This window comes from Canis lupus, chromosome 8 (assembly GCF_011100685.1).
Source record: "Canis lupus familiaris isolate Mischka breed German Shepherd chromosome 8, alternate assembly UU_Cfam_GSD_1.0, whole genome shotgun sequence".
NCBI lineage: Eukaryota > Metazoa > Chordata > Mammalia > Carnivora > Canidae > Canis > Canis lupus.
The window spans coordinates 71,220,294-71,235,125 of NC_049229.1; the positions used below are offsets into that span (position 1 = coordinate 71,220,294).

General features: G+C 53.3%; 1 protein-coding gene across 3 annotated transcripts in view; it reads right to left on the reverse strand.

Moving 5' to 3' along the window:
• Window positions 1-14,832, reverse strand: part of CDC42BPB (CDC42 binding protein kinase beta) — a 105,356-nt gene that overhangs the window by 4,679 nt on the left and 85,845 nt on the right. For 2 of the 3 annotated variants that reach the window (XM_038545799.1, XM_038545798.1), the window contains 15 exons: window positions 14,625-14,714; window positions 14,201-14,278; window positions 12,647-12,752; window positions 11,578-11,714; window positions 11,220-11,359; window positions 9,967-10,048; window positions 8,698-8,914; window positions 8,452-8,514; window positions 6,824-7,420; window positions 4,082-4,179; window positions 3,907-3,991; window positions 3,678-3,795; window positions 3,451-3,568; window positions 2,851-2,956; window positions 2,675-2,745 (listed from right to left, as the gene is read on the reverse strand). In XM_038545799.1, coding sequence (XP_038401727.1) covers window positions 2,675-2,745; window positions 2,851-2,956; window positions 3,451-3,568; window positions 3,678-3,795; window positions 3,907-3,991; window positions 4,082-4,179; window positions 6,824-7,420; window positions 8,452-8,514; window positions 8,698-8,914; window positions 9,967-10,048; window positions 11,220-11,359; window positions 11,578-11,714; window positions 12,647-12,752; window positions 14,201-14,278; window positions 14,625-14,714 — 2,106 coding nt within the window. Of the gene's footprint in view, window positions 1-2,674; window positions 2,746-2,850; window positions 2,957-3,450; window positions 3,569-3,677; window positions 3,796-3,906; window positions 3,992-4,081; window positions 4,180-6,823; window positions 7,421-8,451; window positions 8,515-8,697; window positions 8,915-9,966; window positions 10,049-11,219; window positions 11,360-11,577; window positions 11,715-12,646; window positions 12,753-14,200; window positions 14,279-14,624; window positions 14,715-14,832 lie in introns of those variants that run through there. The other variant, XR_005363808.1, reaches the window with a different exon arrangement.

Sequence of the window (14,832 nt, forward strand, 5' to 3'; positions counted from 1 at the left end):
GAATCCTTCCAGGAAAGAAAATCGATATATCACGGCTACTACAAGATGCAGACCTCCTCAGAGTTGAGGCTAGCCCAGCTCTGAGGACAAAGGTGGCCGCGCAGAGCACAGAGCACACGATCACCACCACCATCCCAAGCCGAATCTATCAGTGTGCTCAAGTGGTGAAATAGCACATCACAACCGAGGGAGATTTACTCTCAGGAGGTTGAGGACGTCCACTCCAACATGAAGAGGCTGGGGAGAAAACCCACGAAGGTGGTCACTGTGGAAACCGTAGATGGAAGCATCTGATTAACATAACATCCATCACTCCGTTACTTGAAAAAGCTCTTCCTGAACAAGGAGGGGAAAACCACTTCCCAGCCAGGGGAGAGGTGCTCGCCAGGAAGCACAGGTGGCGTGAGTCTTAGTGGAGCTGGGTGGACACAGAGCCCATGCCGTTGGTGACCGAAACCTCCGCTCTCAGGAGCCCCAGCCAGTGTGCTGAGCGAGGCAACACCCACCTCTGCACCCGTACCCCCACCCCTTCCCAGGCTCAGAGACACAGAACTCTAAGGCCATCAACCAAATATGAGTGTCAATCAGAATTCAGCAAGGTAGGGGATCCCTCGGTGGCTCAGCGGTTTGGCGCCTGCCTTTGGCCCAGGGCACAATCCTGGAGTCCTGGGATCGAGTCCTGCGTCAGGCTTCTGGCATGGAGCCTGCTTCTCCCTCCTCCTGTGTCTCTGCCTCTATCATAAATAAATAAATAAATCTTAAAAAAAAAAAAAAAAAAGAATTCAGCAAGGTAGCTAGACACCGAACAGTCCAAAGTCACCCACTTGTAGAGACACCAGCAATGACCCCCAGGGATGTAATGAAAGATCACAGTCTAGTCACAACGGCAACAAAACCCTTCAAATTCTTAAGAATAACTTACCACAAACATGCACTCCCTGTAGGAGGGAAACCATCAACTGGAGAGACACCCAATGTTCCCATAAAGGAAAAGTCAAGATGATATCCCTGAAATTAATCTGTGAACTTAATGTAATCCCAATGAGAGGCTCAACACAATTTCTACTTTTTTACTGTGAAGCCAACAAGCCAGTTTAAAAATTTATTTGTAGAGGGGCACCTGGCTAGCTTAGTTGCATGAGCATGTGACTCTTGATCCCAGGGTCATGGGTTTGAGTCCCACACTGGATGCAGCTGTTATTTAATAAATATACTTAAAAGAAACAAAGTTCATTACAGAAAATAAAAACAGCTAAGAAACCGTTATTAAAGAGAGAACAAAGAGATATGCTTTGCCCAATCTGCCCCAGGCGGCACGGATGCTGACGAAGGAAAAGAATCCATCCACTGGTGGATGGGCTGTCTAGAAGTAGAAACAGGTGAACAAAGGAGTTGAACATATATAATAAAGACAACATTTCAAGTTGGAGAGACATAAATGGCACAGGGCCAGGGCGCCATCCACTTCCAAAAGAAATAAACTCAGGTGCTTGCCTACAAACATACACTTGGTCAGGACACTCTCTCACTGACCAACGTCATGATGGCACAACGACACACCAATGAACCCTGCCAAACTCCCAAGGAGACCATAAGAGAACGTTTACTCAGCTGAGAAAGACCGGACTGCGTGAGAATTAGCACCTGCAACGGATTGTGTTCACAGTGAGAAGAGAGCTCCTATGCACCACGGAGCAGGGTGAGGGTGTGCAGCGGGCCCTGGAGGAAGAAATGGCCGGCCCCATGCTGGGAATGAGCATGGATCTCTGAGAGCCAGGAACACGTGAGGGAAGACCTTCTGTGTTTCCCATTCATTCAGCCCCACACATGTGCATGCAGGCCTAGCCCCGGGCGGGGTCCCAGGGACAACAGGGCAGGCGAGCAAGCCCCCGAGGGCACGAAGACTGGTGAGCACGGGCTCCTGCACTGCCCTCACTACCGTCTCGCAGAGGCGTGCTTCAGTGTGCACAAAGATGCTGCCCGCCACGGCAGAGCCCGGAACACCCTAAGAACCCCCCGAGCCACACTGGCCCCACACACTGATCCTGAACGGCCATCAGAGCAACAGGGGAGAGAGACTGACGTGGAAGGCTCTTCAAGATGCACAAGGCCATCTGAACATATAGAACTACACGGAGAAGTCTAGAAGAGAGAAGCTTGCTGGGCTTTTGTTGGAAAGGCTTTCATTTCTCAGTCACACAGCAGGGGGGCCCCCACCCGTCAACACCCAGGGGTCTTGTGCCCGCCATCCCTGCTCAGGGCAGCCACCTGTGCCTGGAGGGGCCCAGGAATCGGGAGCAAAGCCCAGAAAGAGGCCTGGCTGCAGAGGCCTAGGTCTGATGGAAGAGCCTGCTGCTCAGGCCATTACCCAGAAATGGGAATCCACACCTTTCTCCCAGCAGACTCATGGTCACAGAGCCCATGCTATCCTACTGCTCCTTCAGCACAGCCCGCAAAGTCACGAGTCGGGAACCCCAGAAGCGGTGGTGATAAGCACTCAGGCCCGCCCATCACCAGGCTGCTCTTCTTTTTGCAGTGGTGGCGAAATTGCACCCCAGTTCCCCCTTTCCCGAGCCTGCTGTGCCCCATGTGGCTGTTTCATCACCACTGATTCTCCTCCACGTGAAGAGCTGCAGACACTCAGGTGGCGTCCCTGTAAGGAGGCAAGTCTTACCTCTTTGTCAAAGTCCTGGTCGGGGTCGGACATACTCCTCAGAGGCACAGCCACCCCAGGCTCTGGCCCACCTATGGAATGAGAACAGCCATAATCTTAGGGAAAAGAGTCCAGAGCTGAACTGGAATCCCAGAGTCCCAGCAGGCCAGGTCCCCACCCCTGGACATCCTTGGTACCTGATGAGGGCCACGAGATGTAGGGCTTGTTCCTGGGCACAGGCTGCCGGGACAGACTGGGGGGAGCAGGGCCAGGCCTTTCCTCCTGAGAGGGGGGCACGGCGCTCTGGGTGGAGAGAAGGGTGGTGAGCACACTCGGGGTGCCCGGGCTGGGAATACAGGCTGACCCGGGGCAGAACCACGTTGAGTCCCAGCCCAGCAGGTAGGCCAACTGCAAAGTGGGCGCCACAGAACAGAGCCAAGGGCCTGGAACCTTGCTCCCTGGACAGTGAGCCAGGCCAATTTTGAGCTAAGAATTGGGAATTAACAATTTTAGGCCAAATAAAATTCTATTTCGTATTTTGACAGCTAGTTTCCTTACAAAATACTAAGAGCCTGAAATGGTGACATACACCAAAGAAGTATAAATGCACAAATGTATTTGTGTTTACAAATACACAAATAAATACCGAGCCCCTGGGAGTGGCTGTGGGGCCCGCTAAGGCAGTAAGGAGCCGCGGGTGAAGGAGGTGCCACGGAGACAGGCTCATGCAGCAGGTGCTGCGGGTCTGCTCAGCTCTGCCCCCACCCGCCCTCCCCTGTCTTGTCCCAGGAGCTCACCAGAGGCAAGTCCATGAGCACCTGCATCCCATCACCTGGGCCCATGTGGGCCACGTGGTTGAAGTTGGTTGGGTTGGATATCATTTTGGATCTCAGTTCCGGGTCTCTAAGCATCTCTCTGAGGGAAAGAAAAGTATTTTTGAGATTCACAAATATGTCAAAATTTTTCCAGCTCTCACACATCCCTCCTGAGCGAGGCCAAGCCGGGCCAGGGATTTCACTCTTACCGCCGCTGCTGCAGCCTCTCCTCCTCTGGCACCTTGAAGACAAAGCGCCTCTTGCTTCTGGTCCTAAGCATCTGCTTCTTGCTGTTATCAGACGTGTCGGGCACATTGAGGACCGTTCCTGTAGGCGTGCAGAATGGTGCCAGTGGTTTCACGTGGCCCTCGTGTTGGGTGACACCCAGGCCCTGCCTCCCCTCCCCCCCTTCACTGCCACCTGCTGAGAAAGTCTTACCGGAGAACTTGCTCTTGAAGTAGATGAGGCGGGGAGGCTCGCAGTTGAGGAGGTTGAGGGTGCCCTCAGAGTTCAGCGGTCTTATCTGTGTAGGACAGCAGAGAGGGAAGGAGGGTAGCCACATGGCTGGTGGCAGGGTGGGAGGGGGCCAGCCACATCACCCTGGGGGCCTTACCCTCCGCAGGCCGATGGTCTGGACCCACTCCATGGTGCGCACGTCAAAAACGTCCACGCCATACTCGCTGTACACAGTGACGTGAGAGGGGCTGCAACCTAGTGCAGACGGAGCGAAGCCAGGTGAGAGACTGATGCCCCCCGTCCCAGACCACCCTGGAGGGTGGTGGTGAGGCCCCAATACCTGGGAATGTGAGAAAGTGCAAGGGGGACCACGCACCCTCAGCTTAGGGGTTACAACCATTCAAGGGGGGGAGATACTCTCACACTGGTGCTCTAGGAAAGAAATCTTTGCTTTAAATTTCATTCAAACCTACCACGTTTAAATGCTTTACTGTCCCCTCTAACTCAACAGCATTTTAAACACCACGCTACAGATGCCAAGGAGGGTCTGTTTAAAAAGTTAGCTTTTTCATTTAGTTTTCTTATATAATTGCTGCAAAAACAACTGCCTCAGGCTCAATGCATCCGAAATTTAGGTAAGGGCCGGGCGTTGTTTTGAGGCAAATTCCTTTAAAACCTGACCAGAAAGTCAGGTTCCTGAGTCAGTATTTTAAATCTCCAAACAGAATTGCCGTGTAGCTCTGGGACAACAATCTTGCCTGTCTACACCCCCACCTACTAGGTGAACCCACCAGCTTTCTATGAAATCGGTCCTTCGGGGTGTTTGCAGGCAGCCCTTCGGTGGTCTGAACACACCTGGGATGGTAACCAGCTTCCTGCGATGAGCCCCGCAGCGGGGCCATTCCTCCTGGTCCTGAGTGATGGGACACACCCAGGACTGCCGGCCCAGCTGGCATTTGAAGTTTCAGGGTACAGTCCCCACCTTTAGAACTGCAGTAAAACTATCTGAACTGTGGGAAAGAAAGCAGGCCACAGAAGAGGGTCTGCTGGGGATGGCGAGGCAGGCTCGAGGTGCACTGTGGCATCCCCAGTGCCATCCTGCAGCCGTGCAGAGCCACGCAGATGGCACGGCTCAGTCTCTGCTCCGGGTCCTTCTGCCATCCAGGGTTCACTTAAAACTTCGTGTCACGCGTCACTAACCGAAGATGAACTTTTGACGTGTTGCTGTCAAATTCCCAATGGGCTGTGTGGCCAGCCCTTCTCTTTTAAATCCAAAAAGAAAATAAAACAGGGTTTAGGAAGTGGCCGAGATGCTGCAACTAGCCAGCAGGCCATCACAGAAGTGACACACCAGAAAAACTTTCTCAAGTGACATTCAGAGGCTCCTGGGGCAGCTCCTCTTACTTGGGAATATGTGGGGCTTCCTTTGCAAGGAGCCAAGGAGAGAGCTGGGTGTGTGGCTTGCTAATAAAGTGATAAACTGAAGTGTCCAGTCTAAAGAAAAATGTGAACTAAAACATCAGTGCCAGTGGCGAGAGGATGGGCTGGCGAGCCTGGCAGATCCGTGGTTGAGCCCGGCTCTGCCGTGTCCTCTGCACAGCCCTCTGTCCCTGGCACAGCAGCCTCCCTCCGTGACCAGGGACAGGTAACACACACAAATGCTCAGCACGGGCATGGGACAAGGAGGCAACAGTTTTAGTTCTGCAGCCTGAACGTTAGTTACTTATTTTTCGCCAGCTCTAAAGCTGATTTGGTGTCTGTACTGTGCACAAGGGAGCAAAACGGCCACGAAGGTGGAGCGAGAACTGGAAAGGGCACACACGGGAGCATCAGGTATCCATGCCAGTCACACAGCCAGGATGCTGAAATATCACGCTCAGTGACCTTTCCACAATCAACTTTTCAAAAACCTAGGTTTCAGGAGGAAAAGAGCCCGACAGACAGGCATCTGCCCGTGCGGAGGATAGGGCGCGCAGAGGCACGTCAGGGAGCGTCCCGGCAGTAGGCCCTGGCCCGCCGCCACCGCCTGCCTCTGCTGCAGGCTGACCCAGCCAGGCAATGTGCAGTGAGGCCCTGCGTCCTGGACCCAACACACTCTGCCAACTCGGCGTGGCCAGCAACGAGGCACCCACAACATGGTCCTTTAAGGTAATTAAGGAAAATATGACCCCCACCTGCCACCCCGTCCCCATCCCCCATCAGCTCAAAATCAGCATGTCCCTATGACCCTTCTAATTCCTCTCTGCTCTGTCTGCCCTGCCACCTCACCGGCTCGAGATACATCAAGCAGGTGGACTCTGAGGTGTAGAGTCTGCTCAGAGCGACCAGACAGCAGGCTGGGTGGGAAGCGCCCCCACAGAGCCGAGTCCGGGCCCTGACGCTCCAGGCTCAGGTCTTAACGACTCCTGTCCGGGGACCCCCGTGCCACAGAAAGCCACTGAAACTAGGTGAACAAAAGGACACACCTCCTGGCACTTCCAGGGACAAGGTTGGTCCCAGCAGGAACTTTACCCTGCACACTGGAGCATAATTTTCTGGCTACCAAAACCTACTTTAGTTTGTTTGGGTTACCGTATGAGCTTATAAATTATGCCCACTGGGGTTCTTCAGGTGAGGGGCCCCTGCAAAGCCCTTGTGCTCTGGGAGAGAAAGGCACCGCGGGCAGGAGGCTGGCGCGAGAGGGAAGCCCACCTTAGCTCCCCTTCTTGTGGTTGGACCGAGATGTGGTGTTGGGACCACATCTCCTCTTCAAGAAATGCTCGAAGCCCAACTCTCTGGTGCCTCTCTAACTGCTCTGCTATGGGAACTGAGAGACAAACCAAAGCAAACTAGAACGCATGCTGACTGTCGAGGTGAAGAGCAGCAACAGGGATATGGCAACAGAAAAACATATACATACTACAGGCAACAGGCGCCGCAGGCCACATGAGCTCCTGCATGCGTGACCTCCGACCTTGTGGGTCCACGTACAGTCCCATGTGGCTGAAGCAAAGCAGGTACTCCTCGCTTTTGAGCTCCACAGCACAAAGGGCATCAAAAGACTGCTGTGAGAGGAACGTAAGCGAGGGGTCATTGGGATTTACCAGGGTTAGAGCCTGCCCGTCCCCCTGGGGGCTCAGCAGAGAGAACCCAGAAGGGTAGCCAACACAGAGCTTGTCCTTGAGTGCGGCCATCCACTGCACAGTGCCAGGGGCCACGATTTCATTGACCTTCCTGTGGAAAGGCCTAGTTCTCTGGACCTCATAGCAGAGGACCAGCCGTTTCACAGCCGCAAACAGGCAGGTGGAAGAGCTCTTCCTCAGTGTCGCAGTCGCTATGAGCTGGCAGCCTTTTGTTTCTGGAAGCTTGATGTCAACGTTGCTTTCCGCCCCATCGAAGGCAGACCACGGACAGAGATGGACATGGTGGTTCCGGCCGCAGAGGAGGACGGCGACTTTCTCTTTGGGAGCAAGCTCAATCTGGTAGACTTTCTTGTAGTCAGCAACACGGACAATCACTGCAGAAATGGAACACCAGGATCTCACAGCGGCTCACAAGCATCTGCCCAAGTGTCCCAGGAATCTCCCCCAACGGCTCCCTTCCCACGAACAGGCTCTAGAACGCTCCTCCACCCCTGCCAACATGTCCTGCAGACACCAGGGCAGTGCCCTCCTTCAGAAGCCCCCATTCTCACATTCCTGCCCCCGCCTCCGCGGTACCAGGGCCACCCGGCTGGGAGAAGCCAAGCACATTGTGGCCCAGGGGGTGGATCTGGACCTCATTCCAGCTCATCCCTGAAAACAAGAACCCTAGGCTGCATTTGGGGAACAAAGGCCTGGCTCCAACCTCACTGGACCCTCAGATAAACTCTCTGAAAGCATGTGACCACCTCACTGAGCCCCCAAATTAACCCAATTATCCCCAATACCCTAACTGCATTAAGGACTCTCTGAGCAAAGCCCTTGGTCTGGAACCTGTGGGACCAATGGCCCCGAGTGGGCTGGCAGTGGCCACCCCTGGAAGGGACACGCATGCACACCGGGCTCAGAGAGGGAAAGCTGCCCAGCATGGAGCAGCTCCTTCTTTGCATTTTCTTGCTGGGGAGAATGAAATGTCAAACTTGGAAGCAAAGGAAGAGAAGTTTCAGGAAGACCCCAGGACATTGAGGAATGTAAACAATCCTCCTTTTAGGAAGCTCTTCCGGCCCCTGACTCCCTAACTCAACCCTCCTGGAGACGGGATCAGCAAGCGCAGTAGGCAGCGTGGCATCCCCACCCGCAGTACGGGTCTCTGTGCTCTGTTGAGCCCGTGAGTAAGGCCCTGCCCCAGTGTGGAGGCACCGTGGCCACCCCACACACATATGCTGAACGTTTGCCCCTTATCTGGGGCAAATCATGTTCCTCAGCTGTTTGCCTTTCCCCTTACTGACATACTTTACACATCACCGACTGTGTCCTAGCCCTTGCAGGCTGGCAGGCTCCTACTATGCATCCTGCACCCATCTGGGTGAACAGGGAGGTTCATGAACCCGCACCCCTGTGCACTCACCATCCCGGGTCAACTCTATGACATAAAGCCCTTCTTCTAGGCCGACTGCAATCCTGTCCCCATCTGTCAAGGCAGAGGAGTAAGAACAACATGACGTCAGTACCGGCGGCACACACCGTTTGCTTCTCATGGCAGATGCAGGAACTAAAGTCAAGGGACACCACCACCGCGGCCTTGGTCTGCGTTCAGTTCAGCCACCACAGGCACACGGCACCCTCTGACACCCTCTGCGTTGAGAGCACGCACCCACGACGGCGGCGCTCAGGACGGCCTTGATGAGAGGCAGCGTGCTGTCGTAAGCTTCTTGTGGAATGTGCACCACCTGGTTCCTCAAGCGGTTCTTGTGAAGGATCGACTGCAGTCCTTCTAGAATCCCAACCCACTTCCTCTTTTCGTTCTCATTTTCTGTCAGAATGAGCAGTGAGCTGGTCTTAGAAGGTGTCCCTAAGAGAGAGGCTGTCACCTTCATGACAGACAAAGAGAAGAACCATAAGACAACCAAACCACAGCAAACAGGCCCACAGCCCAGCCCTGGAGGTGGAGGACAGGAGGACATGCCTCCTGCACTGTGGTGATTCTGGGGTGCCCGCAGAGGCTGTGAGGGGCTCTGCTGCCATAAACAGGTGGGGGCACAGTTATAAAGAGATACCCTGCACCCCCTGTCAGATTTTAGTCAATTCTGTTCTTGGCAACCCTGTGATGTGGTTATCCCATTTTAATCCTGATTTCTTGAATGTTTTTACTAGAATTAAAAACAGATTTTCAGAATATGTGTAGTAAAAATTGGATCTCCCACAAAAACGCTCTGCCCAAACATGCTTCCCTGTGAGTGTCACGTGAGCAGGGAAGCAGGAAGCCTGGATGGCGTTAGCTGCTACGGAACGCTCATCTTTTAGGCACACAATGTTGGCAACTTTCTGTATCGTACATAAGAGGCACTTTCTGTACAGATAGGTCAGTTAAGGAAAGAGCATTCCTGGATTTCACTTTGTGGTCAGTGAAAATTCTACTGTGTTTATAAAAATTCCCAATGGAGGGGTAGGGGGTGATCCTTTCCCTAATCCATGATTGCTCAGAGGATTCCTAATGCCATACCATCTAATATGAACTTGGGGACACAATTCCCTATCTTGGCAACAAAACTGCTGCTGGGAAACATCTACTGGTTCCTTCCTGTTTTGCTCCAGTTGAGGACCAGAAGTCCTAGGGAAGGCACATTCCATCTGTAAATGACGACGAGGCACTTGCAACATCAGGTGCGCTGCGACTGGACATACGGAGCAGGTGGGACACAGGATGGAAGGCAGTGCCGGTAAGGCGGGGGAGACAAGGTCCTGGGGAGGAGGGACCTCAACATGAGGGAAGGCAACTGGAGCAAGACAGGAGGTGTGGGGACAGGAGGTCCACTCTGGGTCTGCTAGCACACTGAAATGCTCCAAAGAACTGCTCTATTCTAACCATGAGATTTCTTTTTTAGGATTAACAAAACCTCTCTAAGAAACAAAAAAAGCATACCCTGAATATACACGGGATATCTCGGCGTGAAGCATGTATGACGTCTGAGGCCAGGACCGAGCTCACCGAGAACTCCTCGTCTCTGGTAAGAAACAGAACACCTGGAACATCAGAAAGGAATGTGCACACAGGCCTGTCCCCCACCCCTCTGTGTTATGGATCTCATGAGAAAGGACACTTTCACGGCTCTACGTTCCAGAATATAAGATAGGCCCCTAGCCTCCCCCTGGATAAGAGTGCCTTATGCTGACAAAGCCAACAGACTCGACCCTGCAGGTGTAGTGATGAGGGATGTGAGAGCAAAAGCCTCTTCCCTGAGCCACACTATTCTGGCCCGTGCCAGACGCTTCCAGCTACGAACATATTGCTGATTAGGCCCATATTTGGCTACGATCAAGTGGCTGCTTGTTAATGGCTTCTAAAGAAGGGGACACAACCTGGGCAAACAGCTGTGCAAGGCCCATATCTGACACCCTGAATCCTGAGCTCCACCTGACACCACACCCCAGGGCAGCCTGCTGGGGGGCTCTTTGCTACCAGGCCAGGGCCCACCTGTGCCCAGTGACCAATAAGAGGGATCACCTGAGGGATCTGGAAGTGCAGGTGACTCAGCTACATGTCTGTCCCTGACACCATCATCAGGAGCACCCGCTGCAGCCTGCTGTCCTTAGCCCGGGGCAGGTGCCAATGGGCAGACAGGACATCAGGCCCTGTGCTCAGCGTGTGCCTTCTATTAACTGCTTTGATCTTCACAACTAACCTCCGACCTAATGACGAAATCATGCCCATTTTACCAACGGGAAAACACAGAGCTGGACGCTAACCATAGGGTAGCCAGGAGGGAGGGAAGACACTGTGCCATCTCCATATGTCGGATACTGCGAAGGCACGTGATGACAGGTGAAGTGGTGAGGGAGGGCATCATGCGGCAAAGCCCAGGGCTCTAGATTTCTGTTTCACACAGGACGTTCAGGTGCTGACTCCTTGGGCTTGGCAGTGTGTTTCTGGGATATCTCCTACCTGTTCTTGGGGCAGGCAATCATCTTAAAATGCCTGTGCCAAATTGCTGAGTGCAAAAATACCCACGCAGGGAAGTTTCTAGTGCACACATCAAGCATCTGTTTTTAAAACTCTGTTGACTAAGGAAGTGAAGGTATAAATGAGGTTAAGGATTACCCAGCAACAAACTCACATTTTGGCTAAAGAGAAGTCACTCAGAACTCACAGAACAGGACAGAACACACAGGACAGACCTGAGGTCCAGGACCTGGCTGGCGACGACACCAGGCTGGGTGGATTTTCCTTCAGGCAGGTCGTACAGAAAGAGCTTGCAGTCACAGACCACCGCGTAAGCCCGCTGCCATCCTTTCTTCACCCCAGTAGGCTTTGGGACCTACAGTTAACAGTGACCACGTTCCACTGGGCCAGAAAGGCCAGCCGCGGCCTTACTGCCCAGGAGGGGAGGCTCCTGGGACCAGCACAAACTTCACAAAGCCACAAAGGTCACTGTCAAGAACAGTGTGGAGTGACTGTAGGTTATCAGTCCCGAGACAGGGAGAGCAGAACTGAGGCAAAAGTGTCTGTCCCCACCCAGATCTTTACACATCCTACCTTGACATAGCCCTTGTAGGCTGTTCCTATGCCTCTCTGCACGTCGACACCGAGCGGCCGCTTGGACTGCTCAGGAGGGATGGGGCACACCTGGGGAGCACTCTCTTTGCAGGACACATGGCAAGCAAATGAGCACACTGGGAAAGTGAAGAAGCACCATAATCAGAACCTGCTTCCTCCAGAGCAGAAGCCGCCAGAGAGCGTTTACCACAGAGGAGGCCTCTCGGTCATGCCCACGTGTCATGGGAATGGTCCCAACATCCTGTTTCTGGAACAGTTCCCACAAAGCCCTGGGACTCTGGCACCGAGTTGCTCTGGAGCCTGTCTGTGGGGGCCTTACTGGGGGTGTGGCCTCAGAGCTGCTGCTCCCCCAGGAGCCGTGCCTCACTCCCCATAGCTAAGTCCCCAAATTGCCTGCAGAGCAAACCACCTGCAGGCGTGTAACAGGGCAGACATACAGGGGGTCCTAGCAGACGCTTGGAAGGCCTGCCAGCAAACAAGGAAAAAGGGTTCTACCAGATAGAAACACGCAAAGCTGCTTTTGCAGAGCAATTTCCCGTGACTAGTGGCTGTCACTTGTCATTGTGTGTGAATTCAGCTGGCTGCTCACTGGTGAGGTGGATAATCACATCACACCGAGGTGGTCACGGTGGCCCATGTGAGTGCAGCACCCAGCACAGGGCAGCAGCACAGCATAGAGGTGGTTACGAGGCCAACAATGACATGAGGAGACAAAATTCTGGTGCTCACCCTCAAATAATGTAACAGTGGAAGAGCATAAAGTTCTATTTACTCTCTGCTCTTCCCGATTTTACAGAAGAACTGGGGGTGTTTCATTCTATAGTAACAACAACCCACAGATAGCCTGGGCCGCCCCCCCGCACTGGGCTCTCCCGCTGCGGCAAGGATTCTGGACCGTGTCTCCCTAACCTCTAAACCTCTACGGAGCGTTTATAAAACTAAAGACAGAGAACCTGCCCTCGGCTAGCTCACCATTAGGCTTCCTGCTTCAGCCTCATCTGACTTTGGAATAATGCTCCCCTTGAGATGGCATGCGGCTAACACTCACCCTCGCAGGCGTAGCCCTGCCGGATCAGCCCCACCATCAGGGACGTGCAGTGGCTACACTGTGTGGGGCTGGAGAAGGATTTGATGCTGAACTGGTGAGCTTTCGGCTGGAGGAGGAAAACCAAGAAGGTGAGATCCAGGCTCTGGGCAGAGACGATCAATCTGCTCGTGATCAAGTTTATAAACTTGGGCATGACCTTGAGAAGCTGCAAATGCGCAATTTCACTCTAAGGTGTATATGCTCCTTCCTGGTGTTAACCAAAGAGTAGAGCTTAACACCCACCTATCGAGCTTGAGCCAGAAAATCAATCAACATGTTTTCTCTGGTGAGTGGTCATGCTACCAAAAACAGCAAGGAGGGCTGGGCAGGGGAACTGTGCCTCCTGGAGGCTCCTGGGCACTGGCCTGGGCCCTCATTTTGGGGTAGGCTGGCACCCAGAGCCGCACTTGCATGTGAGACCAAGAGACACACAAGAAATGAACTGCAGCCCTGTTCCTAAGTGGAAGGGCCTCTCTGCCCCTTGTTGGAAGGGCAGAAGTATCACAACACGATCAACAAGGAAACGAAACGTGAGGCTGAAGAGAGGAGCAGGCTGGAGATGCAGGACACGGAGTGTATAAAGCTCTGACATAGCAAAAGGAAGGATTATTACTCAGGGATACAGATACTACAGGACTATTTGTAAAAAGCAACACAAAATCCAGAGGGCCGTCTACTCTGCAAGAATCCAAGCCCAAAGCCTAACAACGTCAAGTGTCTTGTCTCTAGCTAGGCCACTGTCTATGGCTGAGGCCATGCCTTGTTAAAGGAAAATGAAGCATCTAAGTGCATCAAGCCAAATGCCTTCTAAGCTTGAAACTTTGGGCCTCCTCATCACTAGAACTGTGGGGCTAGCACTCGGCTCTCCAGACACACTCGTGGGAAAGATGAGTTACACAACTGCACGCTGCTGGGTGCAGTTCCACTTACTCTGGGGAATAACACCCTCCCATGAACCATATGCTTCTCTACCATTCTAAGTGCAGACAGACAAGTGGAAGTCAGCTGGAAGGAGGAGCATGGTGGACATGTGACACAGAGTGGTCACTGCGTGAGAAGGGATCAGGGTCTGGGAGATGAAGAAGAGGAGACCACAGTCAGAAATTTCCCAATTAACATGTGACCATGTGTCATTCACGGACTTCATTAAGGAGACACAGGGTCAGGGGTGCCTGGGTGGCTCAGCCGGTTAAGTGTCTTCCTTTGGCTCGGGTCATGATCTCTGGGTCCTGGGACTGAGCCCTGCATCGGGCTCCCTGTTTAGTGGGGAGTCTGCTTCTCCCTCTTCCTCTGCTCCTCCCCCTGCTCGTGCTCTCTTCTCAAATAAATTCTTAAAAAAAAAAAAAAAGAAGAGAAGAAGCAGTGTCCTGACACTTCACAGACCACACTGCTCACAGCAAACCATTACTAGGACACCAGGATCTTACTGTGTATACAAAAATACTTCTATCTTATTTATACAAAGTTACCTCCTAAAACTGAGAAGGTAGCACAAGTGCAAAGCCAGGCTCCTACCTTTGGTCCAGCCAGAGTGAGGGGCTGCGTGGTAGGCAACGGCACGGTGGGTGGCCTCTGCGGGGCCCGAGCCATGTCCTGGGGACAAGCAGGGACAGGTGAGCATCCTCTGAGCTCGGTACTGCTCTTATGCGTCAGACCCTGCCTGGGGTTCATTTCTCTCTAGAACCAATTAATAATGAATGGCATTTTAAATTCCCTACATTGTTGAGACATCTGTCAGGGCAGCCATCGACCAGCTGATGCATTGACAATAACTCGAAGACATAAGTTGTGCCCACCAGTGGGCAGAGGATCTTGCTACAGGGTGCGAGGCAGGACCAGGGGGGCTACATTGGCATGAACGTAGCCTCTGCCCATTAAGGACATGGATGGGGAGGGGACCCAAGTGCTCGTAGGGGAGCAACACGGCAACATTGCTTACTTCCTGCTGTTCTGTGCTGGCAGCCACAGAAACCGATGGGGATGCTTCTGGCTTCGGAGCCTGTGTTTCCTGCTCCGCAGCTGAGCCACTCTGTGAAAACAAAGGCAGAGACGCAGTGGGAAGGAGAGAACTGCTGCAGAAGTCAGATTCTGATTCCACGGGTCCTCCCCCCGGGGACCCCCCAGCCCTGCCCAGCCCCTCACTCCCG